Source organism: Poecilia reticulata, chromosome 21 (genome assembly GCF_904066995.2).
Source record: "Poecilia reticulata chromosome 21, P_reticulata-male-v2, whole genome shotgun sequence".
Classification (NCBI taxonomy): domain Eukaryota; kingdom Metazoa; phylum Chordata; class Actinopteri; order Cyprinodontiformes; family Poeciliidae; genus Poecilia; species Poecilia reticulata.
The window spans coordinates 19,396,364-19,412,236 of NC_088850.1; the positions used below are offsets into that span (position 1 = coordinate 19,396,364).

A 15,873-nucleotide genomic window follows, 5' to 3' on the forward strand; every position below is an offset into this window, starting at 1 on the left:
ACTTGCTACACGGCTGCATGGCTCACTTACAAAAACCAGGTTATTCTGGTTGTCACGGTGAAAAATTGCAGGCAAACTGGGCTCATGAAAATGTTCTTAAATCCCTCCACAGGGTGCCAGTTTATTAATATCTCTGACATTTCTCCTTTCTTCTCTTAACTGGAAAAATCTTCATTTTATAACCTGAAATTTGAGCTGGTGTCACTGATTTTGTTTTATGCAGCGATGTTGGCGCTTGATAATCAAAAGGTAACACTTTTTTAAAACTTGTGTTCTCTGCTGCATTGTGCTTGAATATGAATATTACTAACATGCTTTAATACAATAAAAAATAGCAAAAATAGTTTAATATTGTTAGTTATTTTTAACAAATGTAAAAAAGGGATAATGATTTTAACTCAATTCCTGACAGATATTAGTAAAAAATTTACTTTGACAGCTTATGGTAATAAATGCTTAAAGTATAAATTTTATTTAATAAATGTAACGTTAAAAACAAAGAACATTTAAAAGCAAAGACATTTTATAAAATACATATTAGAAACTGTGACCTTACTTCGCAGTGCATTTGTGGAACAATTCATAAAAACAGACATCTGTGCTCGTTTCCTTAACAAATGTATACTGCATCGCACAAAAATGAAGAAATGGTCAAACATTTCATGATGAACACAGTACAAGAAGTTAGGAAAAACAACTGCAGCTTGTTGAAAAGGCACCAGTTTTGTTGGTCGCTCGAAAGTTTTAGCACAAACACATTGGCATGATGACAGATGACAACAGTGACACGTGCAACAGTAAAATATATTTTGGCCTCAAGCCTTATAAATATTTTAAATACAGGTTCTTTTAAATGACATCAAAAGTCTTCACAGTTGTGCTTCTCTTACAGCGAAAAGACGAGCCGTTACTCCTTCAATGTTTAAGAAATGTCTCTAACGTTCCTGAGGTACTTGGAGGGGGATTAGCGTTGAACCGGGGGACCTCTTACCACAGCGGAGCGGGTTGTGGGTGAGCATCAGGCGGCAAGAGATGCTGAGGTTTGTAGAGATCTGCGTAAAGGTTTGGTCATCCCTGAACTAATGCGTGAACGGTCGAGACCCCTCGTCTTGGGCGTCATCCAGGTCTGTGACGGTCAGGCGTCGGGGAGGGGCTGTGGCAGGGAGGAATAAAGCACGACAAGCTCAGTATTTTAGTGCTTGATCAAGGTTCTGCTCCGTCTTCTGAAAGTTGTCATGCGTATTTACCTGTTATCCATGCTCTCACTCAAAGTAGGCAATTTTAAAAGTTAGAATGGAAATACCAGTAAAAATCTGTCAGTTTTGATAACAGTTGGGTTGTTTCCAGGTGTGTTAAGTGGTGCCATACACTGCAACAACTAAGTCTTATCAAGTACTTTTGGTCTAGTTTCTAATGTAGATGTCTTAGTACACTTCATATAGTCAAAATAACTTACAAGTAACCTCTCAGCAAGAAGTAGAAGCTTGTTTAAGTCAATGATTCCTTAATATTGTTGATAAAAACATTCCAGCTCCACTGGCAGATCATTTTATTTACAGCAAGACATTTTTCCCAAATGTTACCGGTTAGAAAAATGGAATCATCAATTACTGCAACACTAATTATGTCAAGGTAAATGTGAGTCTTTGCATTTTTTGGAATATAAAAATCTTCAGATTTGTGGTTGTGGAAGAAATAAGAAGCCACAGACAGGCACTTTACTGATTTTTGTGATACATATTTAAATATTTAATCTTTAAGCAAGAAGTAGCTAAACTAAATGTTGAAATCTACATGTTGACATCTTTTCACACTTTTACAGAAGGATGTGAGGTCCTTCTGCAGGGAGCGTCCATGTTTTCAAACAGATTTCCTAAAACCTGCTGCATTCACACTCAAATCCAGCTGGACTTAAGTTTTTCAGCGTGCGGCAGCTGCCCTCTACTTGACTTGGCTTGGGAAAACTGAAGAGAATAAATATCCTTATGAGATCCGAGAAAGGGCTGAGAAATGAATGTGCAGGTGGAGAAGATGGGAGATTTAAAATCTGATTACAAAAGGAAAAGATTAAAAGGAGGAAGGAGAGCTATGATCAAAAGGTTCCCAGCAAGAAAGGGATGCACACTCACAGAGACAGTCAGGCCTCACTGTGCTGCTCAGGAATGTACTGGGGCCTTTGATGGAAGAAGAAAGAGCAGCTAGTCTCAAACTCCTGGAGGTGGCATCCAACTTCGCTTCCTGGAAATACAAAAAGATGGAAGAAAAATAAACTTTGTGGGGGAAAAAAAGACTGTCATTATGAGGCGTAAATAGTGGGGCAACTGTATCTGCTGGGTACCTGAAATAACTTTTTTTTTAAGGCCAAACTTCAGTCGCTTTCTCACAGCTGGAAATCAGAGGCAAGGCTAATAGAGCTTTATTGAAACTGTCACAAAGATAGTTGTGTGTGGTCACTGCAAGTCAGACTCCCAGCTTGTGCAACTGCTGCATTTCTAAAGTTTTGCCGATAATGTTATTTGCTTATCTGGTGGCAAATTAAATGAACAGATAGTCAAAAATGAAACAAAGTTTGTAAGGAAATTGAAATCTGGGATCAACACAATTTGATCTAAAAAAAAAAAAAAAAAATGGTACTTTTTTTTTTTTACCATGTTGGGCTTCTAAAGCAACAAATATGTTGCTATGTTTAGTAATGTCGATTCACAGCAAAAACACATGAAGACTAAAGGAAATCAAACCCACTGTGTAGTTTTTTTCTTTTTGCTTAAGTTTACATCTGCACAAAATCAGATTAATTTAAGGTTTTTAATTATTTATTTGAACTTTTTTTCCCCAGCTGGGTTTATAAAAAAGAATACAATTTCTAATTTTTAAAAAACATGAACTAGAAGCACAAGTTAAATTTTTTTCTGAAAAATTCACACAATGTCAAAATGATTAATGTGGGTTCCAATAAATATATGTTCTTAGCTATATTTGATTAAATGGCAGTTAGGCAAAAACCACACTCTTTTTGTAGCGCTCAGCAAGCTCTTGGTGTAATTTTAATTGCATATTTGAGTACTCATTTTATTTCAAGTGGTACAGCCCATTTTAATTAGTTGGTTTTCCCAGTACGGTCCTGGCTTTTAAGTATAGCTCGCAAATTTTCAATAGGGTCAAGAGAAGTTGTTTTAAAAAGCTAATATTTGTCTGATTTAATTCCAAAAAACTGTTCTGATGTACGTTTATATTCATGCTTGTTTTCCTAAAGTGGATGAATACAGTTTACATAGCAGTTTGTTTTCCTCTTCTCACGTTCTTTTTACCCCTATTAACTTTAACTTGAAGTAGCATTAGCTTCTGCTAAACACTGTGCTGGCATAGCGCTTTAGCGTCAGTGAAACTTATATTCATTACTACTGCTTTAGGGTTAATGCAACTAACGTTTTGCAGTGGTAATGACCTCTGATATTTTCTTTAATCTGAGGCAGACAGTTTTGCTGTTCCAACAGCACAATAACCCCAAATACACATAAAAATAGATTTAGCATGCTAACATTAGCCTTCTGGAAGGGCCCTCAACCCAACTAATAATCTAATCATCTATGGCAGGACACTAACTTTTTTAAGCAAGCTCTATTAATTCTGATCAGACGGTCAAATATCCCACCAAAAGTAGGTCATACATTTACAAAACTGTCCATATTAGGGCCTATTACTATAGAAAATACAAAATTTTAATTAGTGCAACAAATTCTTCAAGAAAGTCAGTCTGTTTTATTAGTCCATCCTGAAATAAAGTAAAATTCAAATGAATCATTAATAGCCCCAAGTTACCATTCTTGCTGATGATGTGAGTATATAAGCATCTGATTGGAACTGTACATAGATTACAGATCAACATTTGAACCTGTGAACGTTTTCTTCCACCTGTTTTTGTTTAAACAAACCACAAGTGAGCAGCAGTCATTAAGCTGATGCAAATGTCACTTATCACTTATCATGGGAGTCATTAAGCAAAGTGAGAGGTAATCTAGAAGAGCAAAACCACTTATAGAGTGACTGCACGACTATTTAGAGGAGGTTGCAAACTGCTGATAGCAATCAGCTGTCAACAGTGATGTCTTAATGGCTCCCCCGACTGTTTTTCCAGCAAAGAACATAAATGGGGCAATTAAAGGAGACTGGTAATCGTTAGGTTTCATTTGAACGTCCACTTGCGCTGCTGCGCACTCGGACCTTCTACGAGACATTACTGCCACCTGAAATTATTCATTTATTCATAGAACTTGTAAATGAGGTGCGGTACATGCAGTAGCTTGTGTGTGGGTGAGTTATTCATGAAAATGCTGTCAGAGTTAGAAAATCCTTATCCAAACAGACGCTGTTAGAACAATTCAGTGATATTAGGTGGACCTGGATAAAGGGCGTGTTGCTGAGAAAGGCCAGTTTTTAAAAAAGAATTAAACATTTCCCTCTGTGTGTGTGTGTTCTTGTTTATGTGACCTCCTGGACCTTTTCAGATCAACAGGCCTTATTGGGACAAAACCAGTGATTCCTTAATTAAACTGGACAACTTGTTCATCAACAAACATCAAGGTGCAGAAATGACTGTAAATAAAATACAACAATCCATTTTCAAAAGCAGAGTTGTCCAAACTCAGCCATGTGGAATTTAAAGATGAAAGTAATTGAAGGACATCAAAATCTGATTTTTTTTTTTAAAATTAGAAATGTGGAAATACATCCATCATCCCATCCCCCCATAAAATCAACTAAACATGATGTTTTCATGAAATGAACAAAGTGGTATGTATGATTGGTGAAGAGATCTCTAAATCACATCAATACAAAAAATAAAAATGTTGTATTAAAAAAAGCCGTCCAGTTTTCTACATTTCCTAAAATGTGATTTATTAAAATATCTACTATTCTACCTATAATTTTCCAGTTTATGAAAAATTCAATTTGTAAAAATCTTGCCACAAAAAAAGTTCTTTAAAAAGTGTCCCTATATACTAAACACCTGTGTTGATGAGCCAAATTTGGATCGAGGGCCACATAAAACCATTCTAAGGGCCACAAATTGGATACCCCTAGTCTATACTTCCATAGCCATGGGGGGAATCAAATTTTGTCAAGGACAACTATTCAGGTAAGAACCCTGTTCCTATCACCAATTGTTACTGGCCCATAGACAAAGAAGACTGGACAAATTGCCAATGAGACCGAGTCCTCTTGAGCAAGGTGGAGATTTCCCTGCTTTCTGCAACGAGACCCTCCAGGAGCGATGTGAAAAAAGGTTGACACCCTTGGGAACGTTTTATACAGCAGAAACTGACAGAAACACAAACCTAAAGAGACAGCAGGGATCAATCCAGAGGTGTAAAGGTAAACAGTTTTCAGGTTTATAGCCTGAACTACTGAGGGATTTTACAGACAGAACTATTAACTCACTGGATGTCCTGTTATTATTAACAGTTAGTTAGCAGCTCTTCCGTCTGTTGAGCTGTGCTGATCCAAACTGTTTAAAGATCCAGCCTTCCCAGGACAATAAAGCAAGGCCTTCTTTGGTAAGCAGTTCTGATAAACACTTCTCTGATTTTCACATTTCTAGTCAGCTTTCTGGGACAAATGGCATTATTTAAATGAATCGAAGTCAATGCAACAGCTTAGACATAAATACAAATGTGTGTGTCTATACTGTGTCCTACTCTGTACTCTTGGATTTTGCGTTTGGACTCGTCCAGCTGGTCCTGCAGGTCCCGGACGATCTCTTTGTATCTACCACAGCGCTGCTCTACAAACGCCATCTGCTGCCGTGATTCCTGAACAAACCGAACAGAGGCTGTTGTCACAACCAAGCAGACGTGAGACTCGGCTGTTTCCAACCAAGCGGAGCTTCCTAAAGCCTCAGCAGTGCTGAGCACTGAATTCAAAACAGTTAGAAAAAAGATCCGCATGGACCTGATATTAACCCACCTCGAAATCTTTGAAGTCGTCTAGCAGACAATGTTTTTCTGGAACCGACTCCAAGTGTTCCAGTGCTATTCTCGTGTTCTAGCCGCAAGCACACACACAAACACATATATATATATATATATGTATGTAAAATCAGTCTAACAGGGAGGGAGTTCAAGGAAACATAATCCACTTATCTCATATTGGAATCTGAATCTTGTAATTAAAAGATAAGAACTGCAATACTTCAGAACTTGCCTAAAAATGATTACATTTTTTTACTTTCCATACATATAACTCTGTTACTTAATGATACCTTCAAGGTACATAAGAAAATCTAGAAATTAAAAATAAGTGTAAGCATAACCAAGAAAAACCTGAAAAAAAAAAACAAGTAGCGAGGATGGAATAATCAAACAGCGTGAAATGAGATTGTTCAAGGTTCACATTAAAACAAGATAACTTCTGACAGCTGCACACTCTGATGAGATATTTATGGGTGTTTCAGCTCTGCAGAGTCAACTGGAAGCTTTATAAAAACAGACAAAGAGTCTAAAGCAGAATCTGTTAGCTGTACGGTTGCCTAGATTTCATGCCTTCCTATTTTACAGTTTCATATGTTATTAGACATTTTGGAAAGATTAACTGCTTTAAAATAACTTGAAAAGTTATGCACATGGAAAGCTTTGCGTAGACGATATGCATTTGTTTATCCAGGCAGTTTTTAGGTATTAAAAAGTAAAGAATAGTTTTATTTTCTTTAGCTATAGCAACTTTAACTAGTAAATCACTATCATTCTACCAAATATAATCATTTTGTCTCTAGTGTACCAAAGTGTGCTTCATCTCTGATTTCTTTAGGTTGCCTCTCAGAAAGAAGACGTGCCTATCAAAAAGATTCAAAGCCGTGTAATCAGTATATTTCCTGGCTTTCTGAATATCAGCATTTGTTGTTTTCATATTTTGTCAAAGCAAATAGAAAACTTTGATTTGAATGATTTGGTCATTCAATATCAACAGTCTGTTACAAAAGAGAAATTGCTCTCCATTTTGGACAGAAAAGATTGATAGACAAAATTTAATTTCAGCATCAGCAAGATTTCTTAACGGGTTGGACAATAGATGCTCGTTTTCTTATCTGTGATAGATATGTAAACTCACAGTTTACATATGTGAGTAAACTGAGTTTACTCACATACCATATGTTACATATGGTAACATATGGAGTTACCATATGTAACTCCATATGTTACATATGGTATTCACATAACTGTGAGTTATGTAAACTCACAGTTATGTGAGTTTACATAACTGTGAGATATGTAAACTCACAGTTTACATATCTAAACTGTGAGTTTAGATATGTAAACTCACAGTTTACATATCTAATTTAGATTTCTAAATACTTGAAGTAACTTTGGAAAAACTATGAGGTAACAAATAGGCCTGTTCCAATAAGCAATAAATCAATTAATCGCATGAGAAATTAAAACAAACTCAACTTATGTGATTTACAGTTTTTCTTTTTTCTTTCTTTCTCCTAAAAACTAGATGACAAAAGTGGCGATTTGCTCTCAACTAGGTCCTTTTTATGAAGGGCATAATTCAATTCATTTGTTGTTTCTGTTGTTTTGTTAATATATGTTGGATATTTAAAATGTCTTCCAGTTCCAGTGTTAAATGTTCATTATAATTCAAAGTTTATTGATCTTTGAGATTGTGTTCTTGCATTATTATGGCATTAGCATTAGGACATTACTTGAAAATGGTCTCAAAACAATGTTATCGTTTATCGCAATAACTTCTGGGACAATTTATCATCCAGCAAAATAACAAGTAAATGCACAGATGTAAAAATTTGGACCAATATTGATATCCAGTATTTTTATTTTTCTTACCGATATTTACATGTATTGTATGTAGTATATTATATTATATATTTCCCTACCCTTTCGACATTGAAAAAACAACACTATTGGCATTGCTTTTCTGCTTCAGAAAAGCAATGCCAATTGTGAGTTGAGTGTCTCAACTCACTCATCGCAACCCAGAATATTTCAGTTAAACACTCCTGTCTTGCGCTGCATCACTGTCATATGGCCAAACAAAAACCAAATGACCAACCTCCTCCAGAAATACAAATGGCAACAAGATGAAAATAAAACATTTGTTAAAATCGGCCTAGTTTTAGATATCGAGCCAGTACCAAGATGTTAAAAAATGACTAACATCAGCTGATAATGTCATGTATCCCTCCTATGGGGGTTTATTAAGAAGGGCTGCAACAGAGGAAAGCCTGGAGGTTGGTAGTTAGAAAATAACCTTATGAGACAGGACAGGAAGTGCATCCATTTTGGCTCAGATGCTGTTTACTTTCTGAGAATGAACCTGGGCTTCTGCTCCAGGTTCTGTCAACTCTCTCGGCCAGAAAGATTTGCCAGCTACTCACCAAAGAGCTGTCTAACCAGGGAGTTCACTCTGAGGCTGGAAGGATGTGCAATATTTCTTTCTATTGGAATTCTAAATATTAAGCATTCTGAAAAAACTATTCTACTGAGAGACTGAGAAGCTTTGGTAAATAAACAATGGAATCGAATTTTAACCAAGTTGATCCAGGCCAGGTTAGTCTGATTGGGTGCATCGTCTCGTCTCGGCTTGAGCTGGCTAGTCAGTCAATCATCTTTTCCCCATGCTTGATCACATCCCATCCCTGACTGCTCTCAAAAGGACACACAAGTCAGAGTTTTTGCCACATTTGTTAGAAAACTGCTCAGAAAAATAATCTATTTTTCAGCACCATTTCTTTACTCTTTCCAGAGACCTGAGAATTTCAAAATGTATAAGAATATCACCATCTGGGACCAGTTTGAGATCTCACATTCTCAGAGATACTGCCAGCAAAGGAGGGAACAATGATACATTTGTAGTCACTGCATCTGGGCAAGCTAAAGAGCCATATTTGGCTTAATCCAGTGTTACCCTAAGATGTTTTTACATTTCTTGGTCAGAATAATGAAGTATTTCCATAGGAGTAAGAATAAGTATATTGAAGATCAACTTTTACACGTTGCTTTACACTATAATATCTTTAAATGCGAGACTGTCAAACTGGGTATAGAGGATGGAACTGGTGAGAAATGTCAGGCATTCCTACTTGGAGTTTTTAAATCAGATTTCTTTTTGTTGTAATTTAGAACTTTTAACTTTTGACTGAAGTAAAACACAATGCAGTTAAAATACAACTTCCAACCAAAATGCAATGACAATGAATGGAGACTTTTACTTTTTTCTTTTTGACAAGCAGAACCAGCCAGAGTACTTGTTCTGTTACATTAGTTATCTGACGATGTGCTATTTGGAAACCTCAGTATATACAGGGATGATACGAGTTTTCAAAAGTTTGAAAACTACTGCATCAGTCTTAATTAAACAGTGACGGATTTGTCAGGCCCACAGTTGGGTCTCCACAAGATTCTTACCAATTTCCCAAAAATGGGACTTTCGGATACTAGTATTTGCTGCAAACAATTTTTAGACCTGACACCCCATATTTTGTTCTCTATTTGTCTGCCTTTGCTCATTTTCAGACGATCCAGTACAAAACTACAATCAGTACAGAAAATAGACAAAAAGAAAGCTGAAAAAGCAGAATAAGCTTAACCACTTAACTGTCACCCCTAAAACACTTACCAATGGACACCAGTGTCCTCATGAACCCATTTATACCTATTGATCAGCTTGAAAGTAAAAACTCCAGATCATTGGAAGAAAAACATAAGGAACAAATTAGAACATCTTTTTTTAGAGGTGTTCTAACATTAGGTGTAGGGTTAGATGTAGATGATTCATAATTAAGAAACAATTATCAGTCAGGCAGAACAACTGTATCCTTTATTTCCCTAATGGATAACATTTGTCAATGGGAAACGCCAAATATAATTTCTGCTTTTAAATGGGACTGATTAGATTGTGGCAGAATATTTGATTATTTTACAGAAATTCAACTTTACAATGACTTTGTAGTAATAACAGGATATTGGTAGGTTTCACCAACTCAAATTTAAGACTTTTAAAGACCATTATGAATAAAATTTAAGACCTGTACCATGACAGAAATGAAGAAAATTGCATATGTAGCAATGCTCTCTACAGACTTAACCCCTAGTGCTGAGCATATTTGCACTTAAAGCAGAACAGAAGTGAGCCAATGGTGAGGACTAACGTCGTCTATCCAACAAGCAATACATTTTCAATTATCCATGATTAACACAAAAAACCTAGCTAGTTAGTGGTAGCACCAACTGTCTTGAGTCACAGAACGCAATGAATATGTCTGCGAGCCACTCGAACTTTTGCCTGACAGAACAAACATAAATACTACACAGAATAGACTAGATTAAATAGTCCTGCCACAACAAATTTAAGACCTGGGATGAACATATAAGGTCAATTTAGATTATTTTTTAAAAATGAGTTTAAGACATTTTTAAGCCTTACTTTTATATGCACAGTCGTAAGACTTTTTGGGACGTTTTAAGGATGTGCGGACACCCTGATGACAAACGGTATACTGCCTGGTCGATTCAAAATGCAATCAAGGATTTTTGTCTCAACTCACTCATCGCAACCCTATCTTTACATCAGCAGAGATCTGGCTACACTGCTATATTCACACCTCTGCGGTTAGCTTCAGAAATCGCCCTGTTCCTACTCAGGGTTGGTGTGATTAAGCAGCAAAAGGAAGCTGGCTGTTAGGAGGCATCACCAATTGTCACACTGAATGCCACGCTGACATATTAGTAAGATTTGCTGGGTGATCCTGAGCTGCTGGGCTGAGTGGAGAACGGGTCGATGTGTCCCCGCTGCCGGCAGAAAATGTGGGAGTTGATGGAGGTCCGAGACTTCTCCTATTCCGTCTTGTAGCAGCGAACTGAAGGCTGAAGCTGACAAGCGTAGCGTATAATTGTGACAGATGGGTCGCCGTGTGTTAGACAGGTTCCTACACTTATTTATTTTTAGGGCCGTTAAAGGTGCTTGGGTCAATGCAACCTTTGATCAGCGCAAACGAATTCCTATATGACATCTAATTGCTGATTAAGAATGTTGGCGGTGATCATTAATAGTGCAGATGGTAGAATCAATACCATATTGTCAGCTAGGCTCACTTCTGGGCACCATCAGCAAGACTTGTAATGATTAACGGAGCCTCTGAGCCTCGACTAAAACCATCATTTCTTACCCTGGGTTAGTTTTCATGGGCAGCCAAACAAAGAAATCTTTAGGTTTACTACGTAGTTTTCAAAATATGAAATTTCCTTCTAGCATTTTCAATATCAGTATGGAAAAAAATAGAGAAAATATGAAAATCTAACTTTCTAAAATAAATACTGTCCAGCTGAATGCAGCTACACCTGCTGGGATTCATTTTGAAGTCATTTTCTATGGATCATAAGTTAACAGGTTGATTTTGGTGCAAAAATGAGCTGTTATTCTGTTTCATCCAGTTCTGAAGGGTATTGCATTGGTTTATGAGGGATATTTTAAGCTAGATTCATATGTCTATAATTTCTGAAAATATATTAAATAAATATTTTGATCTGTTATAAATTTAAGCTTTGAAATCTACCGAAAACGAGATAATGGAACTGTTATCGTAGAGATAACAATATTATTGACACAATTAGAGGAATAAAGTATAAGTCAATGTAACTGGATCAAAATTTTGTCATCTTGACATAATACGGATAACGGATCTGGCACAAAATGGCAAAGAAAAGGAAAAATAGAGTTAGTGAGACTTACATTTTTTTTCCAATAGGTTATTTTGGGATAGCGAGATAATGAGACATACTTGTACTTTGAGAGCATGGAAATTGTCATATTTTGACCAAAATAAATCATTTTGCTAACATACCTTCTCGTACAGCCTGCCATGTTTTTATTTGTTATGAAGTTTAAGTCATTTTATTTTATTTAACTTTAGGATTTTATCCCCACAAAGATTCCAAATGTCTTTTGTAAAAAAAGTCCTGGTTGTTTATAGCTCAGTTAAAAAACTATAATTTTGGGGTGTTGCTTCTGTACAGTAACCAGAGTCAAGAATATAAGGGATAGCATTTCTTAAATAATTAAAAATTTCTGAAAAAAAAATTCAAATCTTTTTCTATTAATATTAAACTCCCTGCCTTGACGTTTTGCTATGTAGAAATGAGGTAAGAAAACCTTTTCTAACAATACGCTAAGATAATGAAAAAAGCTTCAAATATGATCTCCACAGAATAAGAAAATAAAGGTTATTGTGACCAAATCAGACAACGAAACTTACTGTGTCAAAAAAAAAGCTTGAGATTCCATTATCTCACAAATAATGAGAAACTAAAACTGGAACAGGAACAGGAACAAAGAAGTTTAAGATCACATTATCCCATGGCAATAGTGAAATAAAAAGGAAATCACAAAAAAGGGGACGTTTTAGTTTGATCTAAAACAACTGAAATGTTTCTAAAATGAAACTAGGTTGCAGTATTTTTTATCACCAAATACAATTTTAAATTGTCAAAGGTAAAAGAGCTTGTGGCATTGTTATCTCAACATAGTGAGCACTAAAAATCAAAAATACCAGAACACTGAAAGAGTTCTAAGCTAAGTGACATATGGGGTTATAATGAAAAAGCTTTAGGTGTTATTTTGAGGTGAGATGTTTTGGTGGCTTCCTCAACAGAGCAAGACTGGGTCTCTTTATTTCAACATAGTGAGATAATAAAACAGTCATTATCTCATAATGTGAGCAATTGAAAATAAATTTCTGTGCACAACATCTGGATGTTTTGATTCACAAACACATGCTTATGCATAAAGATTTATGGCTTTTATAGGTGGCTGTGATTCTACATATACACCAACTCACGCTGGACATTTGTGTCAAAATTAGTCTAAAAAAATCAACAAATATTTGAAAACTGTAGCACGGAAAAGTCTTAAAGTTTGACCTTTCCACCTAAACTTACAGGTGAACCAGTTTATGTGGCTAAATCAAATCATGCTGGTATAATTTTAACTTCAATATGACATTCAAAAAAACCTCAATTGAACTTCCACAGTAACACTACAAGAAACTAAATCTTACCATCTCCAGATCCAACACACGATCCTAAAACAGAAATAAAAGGCAACCGATTAGGATTAAGGATGAACTGAAACCTGAACATGAACTAGTGAAGTTCAAACTCAGGATGCTACCATGTGTGCAAAACCAAGTCCAGGTAACAGCTCAGCATAATCAAGAAAAAAAAAGGAAACTCAGCAGATGTATGTAGGAGAGAAAAAAAACCTTGAAAGAAGAGAGGAATAGGGTGTTCTAACATAACAAGGGAAGTAAACGCAGCGGCTGGGGAGAGTTCTTCTTATCACGCTCACAAAGACAAAATGCTCCATCCTCTCCTCCAGCTCCTGACTGATGTTCCCTCGCTAACGATGCATAAGTGATGCTCTGGCTCTTATCTGCCACTCAAACGCACACCTGCTTCTCCCTGCAGCAGGCATCCCCCTCACCCCTTTTTTCTGCAATGTGTTGATGCTTTCCAGCAAGGGTCCTCTTTTTTCCTCCCCCCCCACCCATCTTTCGTTTTAACTCATCTGTGTCCCTCGTGCTTTCCGTTTTCTGCCTCTTCACATGTAAATCATCCTCGCAGACGCGCTTCAGTGTGTTTATGTGCGTACGCGCATCTGCTTTGCATTTTAATGGGGTGTAAAAGCGCCAGCGAGGATCCGGCGGGGGCCAGTCCACTCCGGCTTAGGTGAGTGGGTGGCCTGCCAAGAGGAGAAAAAAAAATGACAAGGCCTTTAGTGACTTTTAAACTCCAAGGCCTCGTGTCTGCAGTAATTAGCTATTTGCTCAAGCAAGCCCTGGAGGAGTCTGCCAGGCGCACAGCTGTGCAGCAGAGTGGGGTATGGGTGGATTGGGGGGGGCAGCATCAGAGAAATGTGATTCGGCTGGAAAAACAGCTGACGTGCAGAAAAAGACAAAGGGAAAAACGTGTTGTCTCTTTCTGAAGTGGAAAGAGGGGAAAGACGAAAACAAATAATAAATAAATTTACAAACAGATCCAGCACAGATTAATGAAAATACATGAATCTGACCTGAAAGCTTCTCATTTCTTCCTCTTTCGCGCGACTCCTCTCCAGCAGCTCTGAAAACGAGGAGACTGCGTGAGATAAGATGCTGCCGTGATAAGCAGAGCTCTCAGATCCACGCTCACTTTGAAAACGCTCCCTGAAATCCAAGCTAGCTTTATTAATCCAGAGTGCGCTCTGCTCGTTTGCTGGTTTTGTTTTCTCCAACATCCAGTTCCTGCTGTGCGACTTGTGAAGTTACAGCCGATACAAAAACTGCAAACAGTTCAATTTTATTCTAACATCTTTAGAACAGAGTTTTCAGTTTTCTTGAAAATGGCTGGACGTGGCTCAAGTAATCTTTAAACGTTCCCATGGAGAACGTAGAACGTAGTGGTATAAATTCATAGCGCTACTTTAATGAAAGAAATATGTTACAGCATATTTTTCTGAGTCCAGTTTGCAAAATTTTATTTGATTGTTTTGTAGAGCAAACAAATAAGTATTTTTAGCTAGAAATCGAAGTGTTTTGCAAAGTTTTAAATAATATTTTTTAAATATAAAAAAATCTGATTAACCATGTTTACAGTTTATGCTTCACTTAAATTACAGGTTTTTATTTAACTCTTGTGCGTGCGAGGACTGAGGCAAACGTAGAGGACTGTGGCAAATGATACAAGTTTTAAGTGTGTGGGGTCGGTTGGACCCCATTTCTAAACACCAGTGTTAAATAATAAAAAATAATTTTTGCCATTCAGCAAAAATGGCAAAACCGCTGTTAGTGCTCTGTTAGTGGTTGGAAATCATCTCTAGCTAATATAGCTAATATAACAAGCTAAAGACGATGCACATGTTATATTTGCTTATATTTATAAATACAGAAGAATATAAAAATAATAGCAAGATGTCTTCCTGTTTTTACTGATAGTAATGTTTTTATTTTTAGAAGTGAGCACATCCTCTGGGAACTGTCTGACAGATTGTGTAAGACTGACTGCAACCCTGTGTCAACATGATGCCTGTTTACAGAAATAGTGTGCAATGTCAAGACTCTTAAAAAAAAACTTTCAACTTTAAATATGAGGGGTTTGGCAGCTCATTGTGTGAATGTGCATAATGATGTCTGTGTTTACTTGTTTATGAAGCCTATCTAGAACCTTCTTTGGTATATTTACTAACCTTCTGAGGACCGATGGACTTCATGGGGACCAAAGCTCGGGCCTAATTAACTGAACCCAATTTTTCTGGGTCAAGGGTTAGGGTTTAGAGGTATGATGTGAATCAAGTTTAGTTTAAACTTAGAAATATACTGTTAGTGTTAGACATAAATGCAAATCAATATAAAGTCCTAAGTGTGTAACCAGAAACACATTTTTTTCAGACAGGTCACAACAAAACAAAACTCATAACTATAAAGTAAGTTATAAAGAATATCAATAATAATGAGTTAGCATGTCACGAATCATACAGCAACAGTCTTCAGTCAGAGACTTTTTCAGATTTGTTGTAAGACTGACTGCTACCGGAGATTCTTCCTGCCTACAGCAATATTATATCATTTATGTGACAGCTTACATCAGTTTATATATCTCAAGAATATATAAAATCCTGAAGATGACTGTTTTCTTCCTGTAGCAGATCTGAGCACAACCAATTTTACAGAAACAGGGTTTAAAAAAAAAGTCAAAATGATAATTTCTTCCTGTGGAACAACTTTCTGGAGCCTCCACAGTCCGAGTCTGTTTTAATCAGACCTGAAACCAGCTGGAGGATGATAGTCATAGTGGCCTAGTGCAATCTTTGCTGACTCAAGCTCAG

At 36.7% G+C, this 15,873-nt stretch overlaps 1 protein-coding gene across 9 annotated transcripts in view; it reads right to left on the reverse strand.

Moving 5' to 3' along the window:
- Positions 1-446: 446 nt before the first annotated feature.
- Positions 447-15,873, reverse strand: part of cep128 (centrosomal protein 128) — a 56,900-nt gene continuing 41,473 nt past the window's right edge. For 7 of the 9 annotated variants that reach the window (XM_081602219.1, XM_017302312.2, XM_017302310.2 and 4 more), the window contains 6 exons: positions 14,083-14,132; positions 13,070-13,093; positions 5,965-6,042; positions 5,697-5,810; positions 2,130-2,238; positions 447-1,153 (listed from right to left, as the gene is read on the reverse strand). In XM_081602219.1, the coding sequence (XP_081458345.1) occupies positions 1,080-1,153; positions 2,130-2,238; positions 5,697-5,810; positions 5,965-6,042; positions 13,070-13,093; positions 14,083-14,132 (449 nt within the window). In that variant the 3' untranslated portion in view covers positions 447-1,079. The other 2 variants (XM_017302311.2, XM_017302314.2) reach the window with 2 other exon arrangements.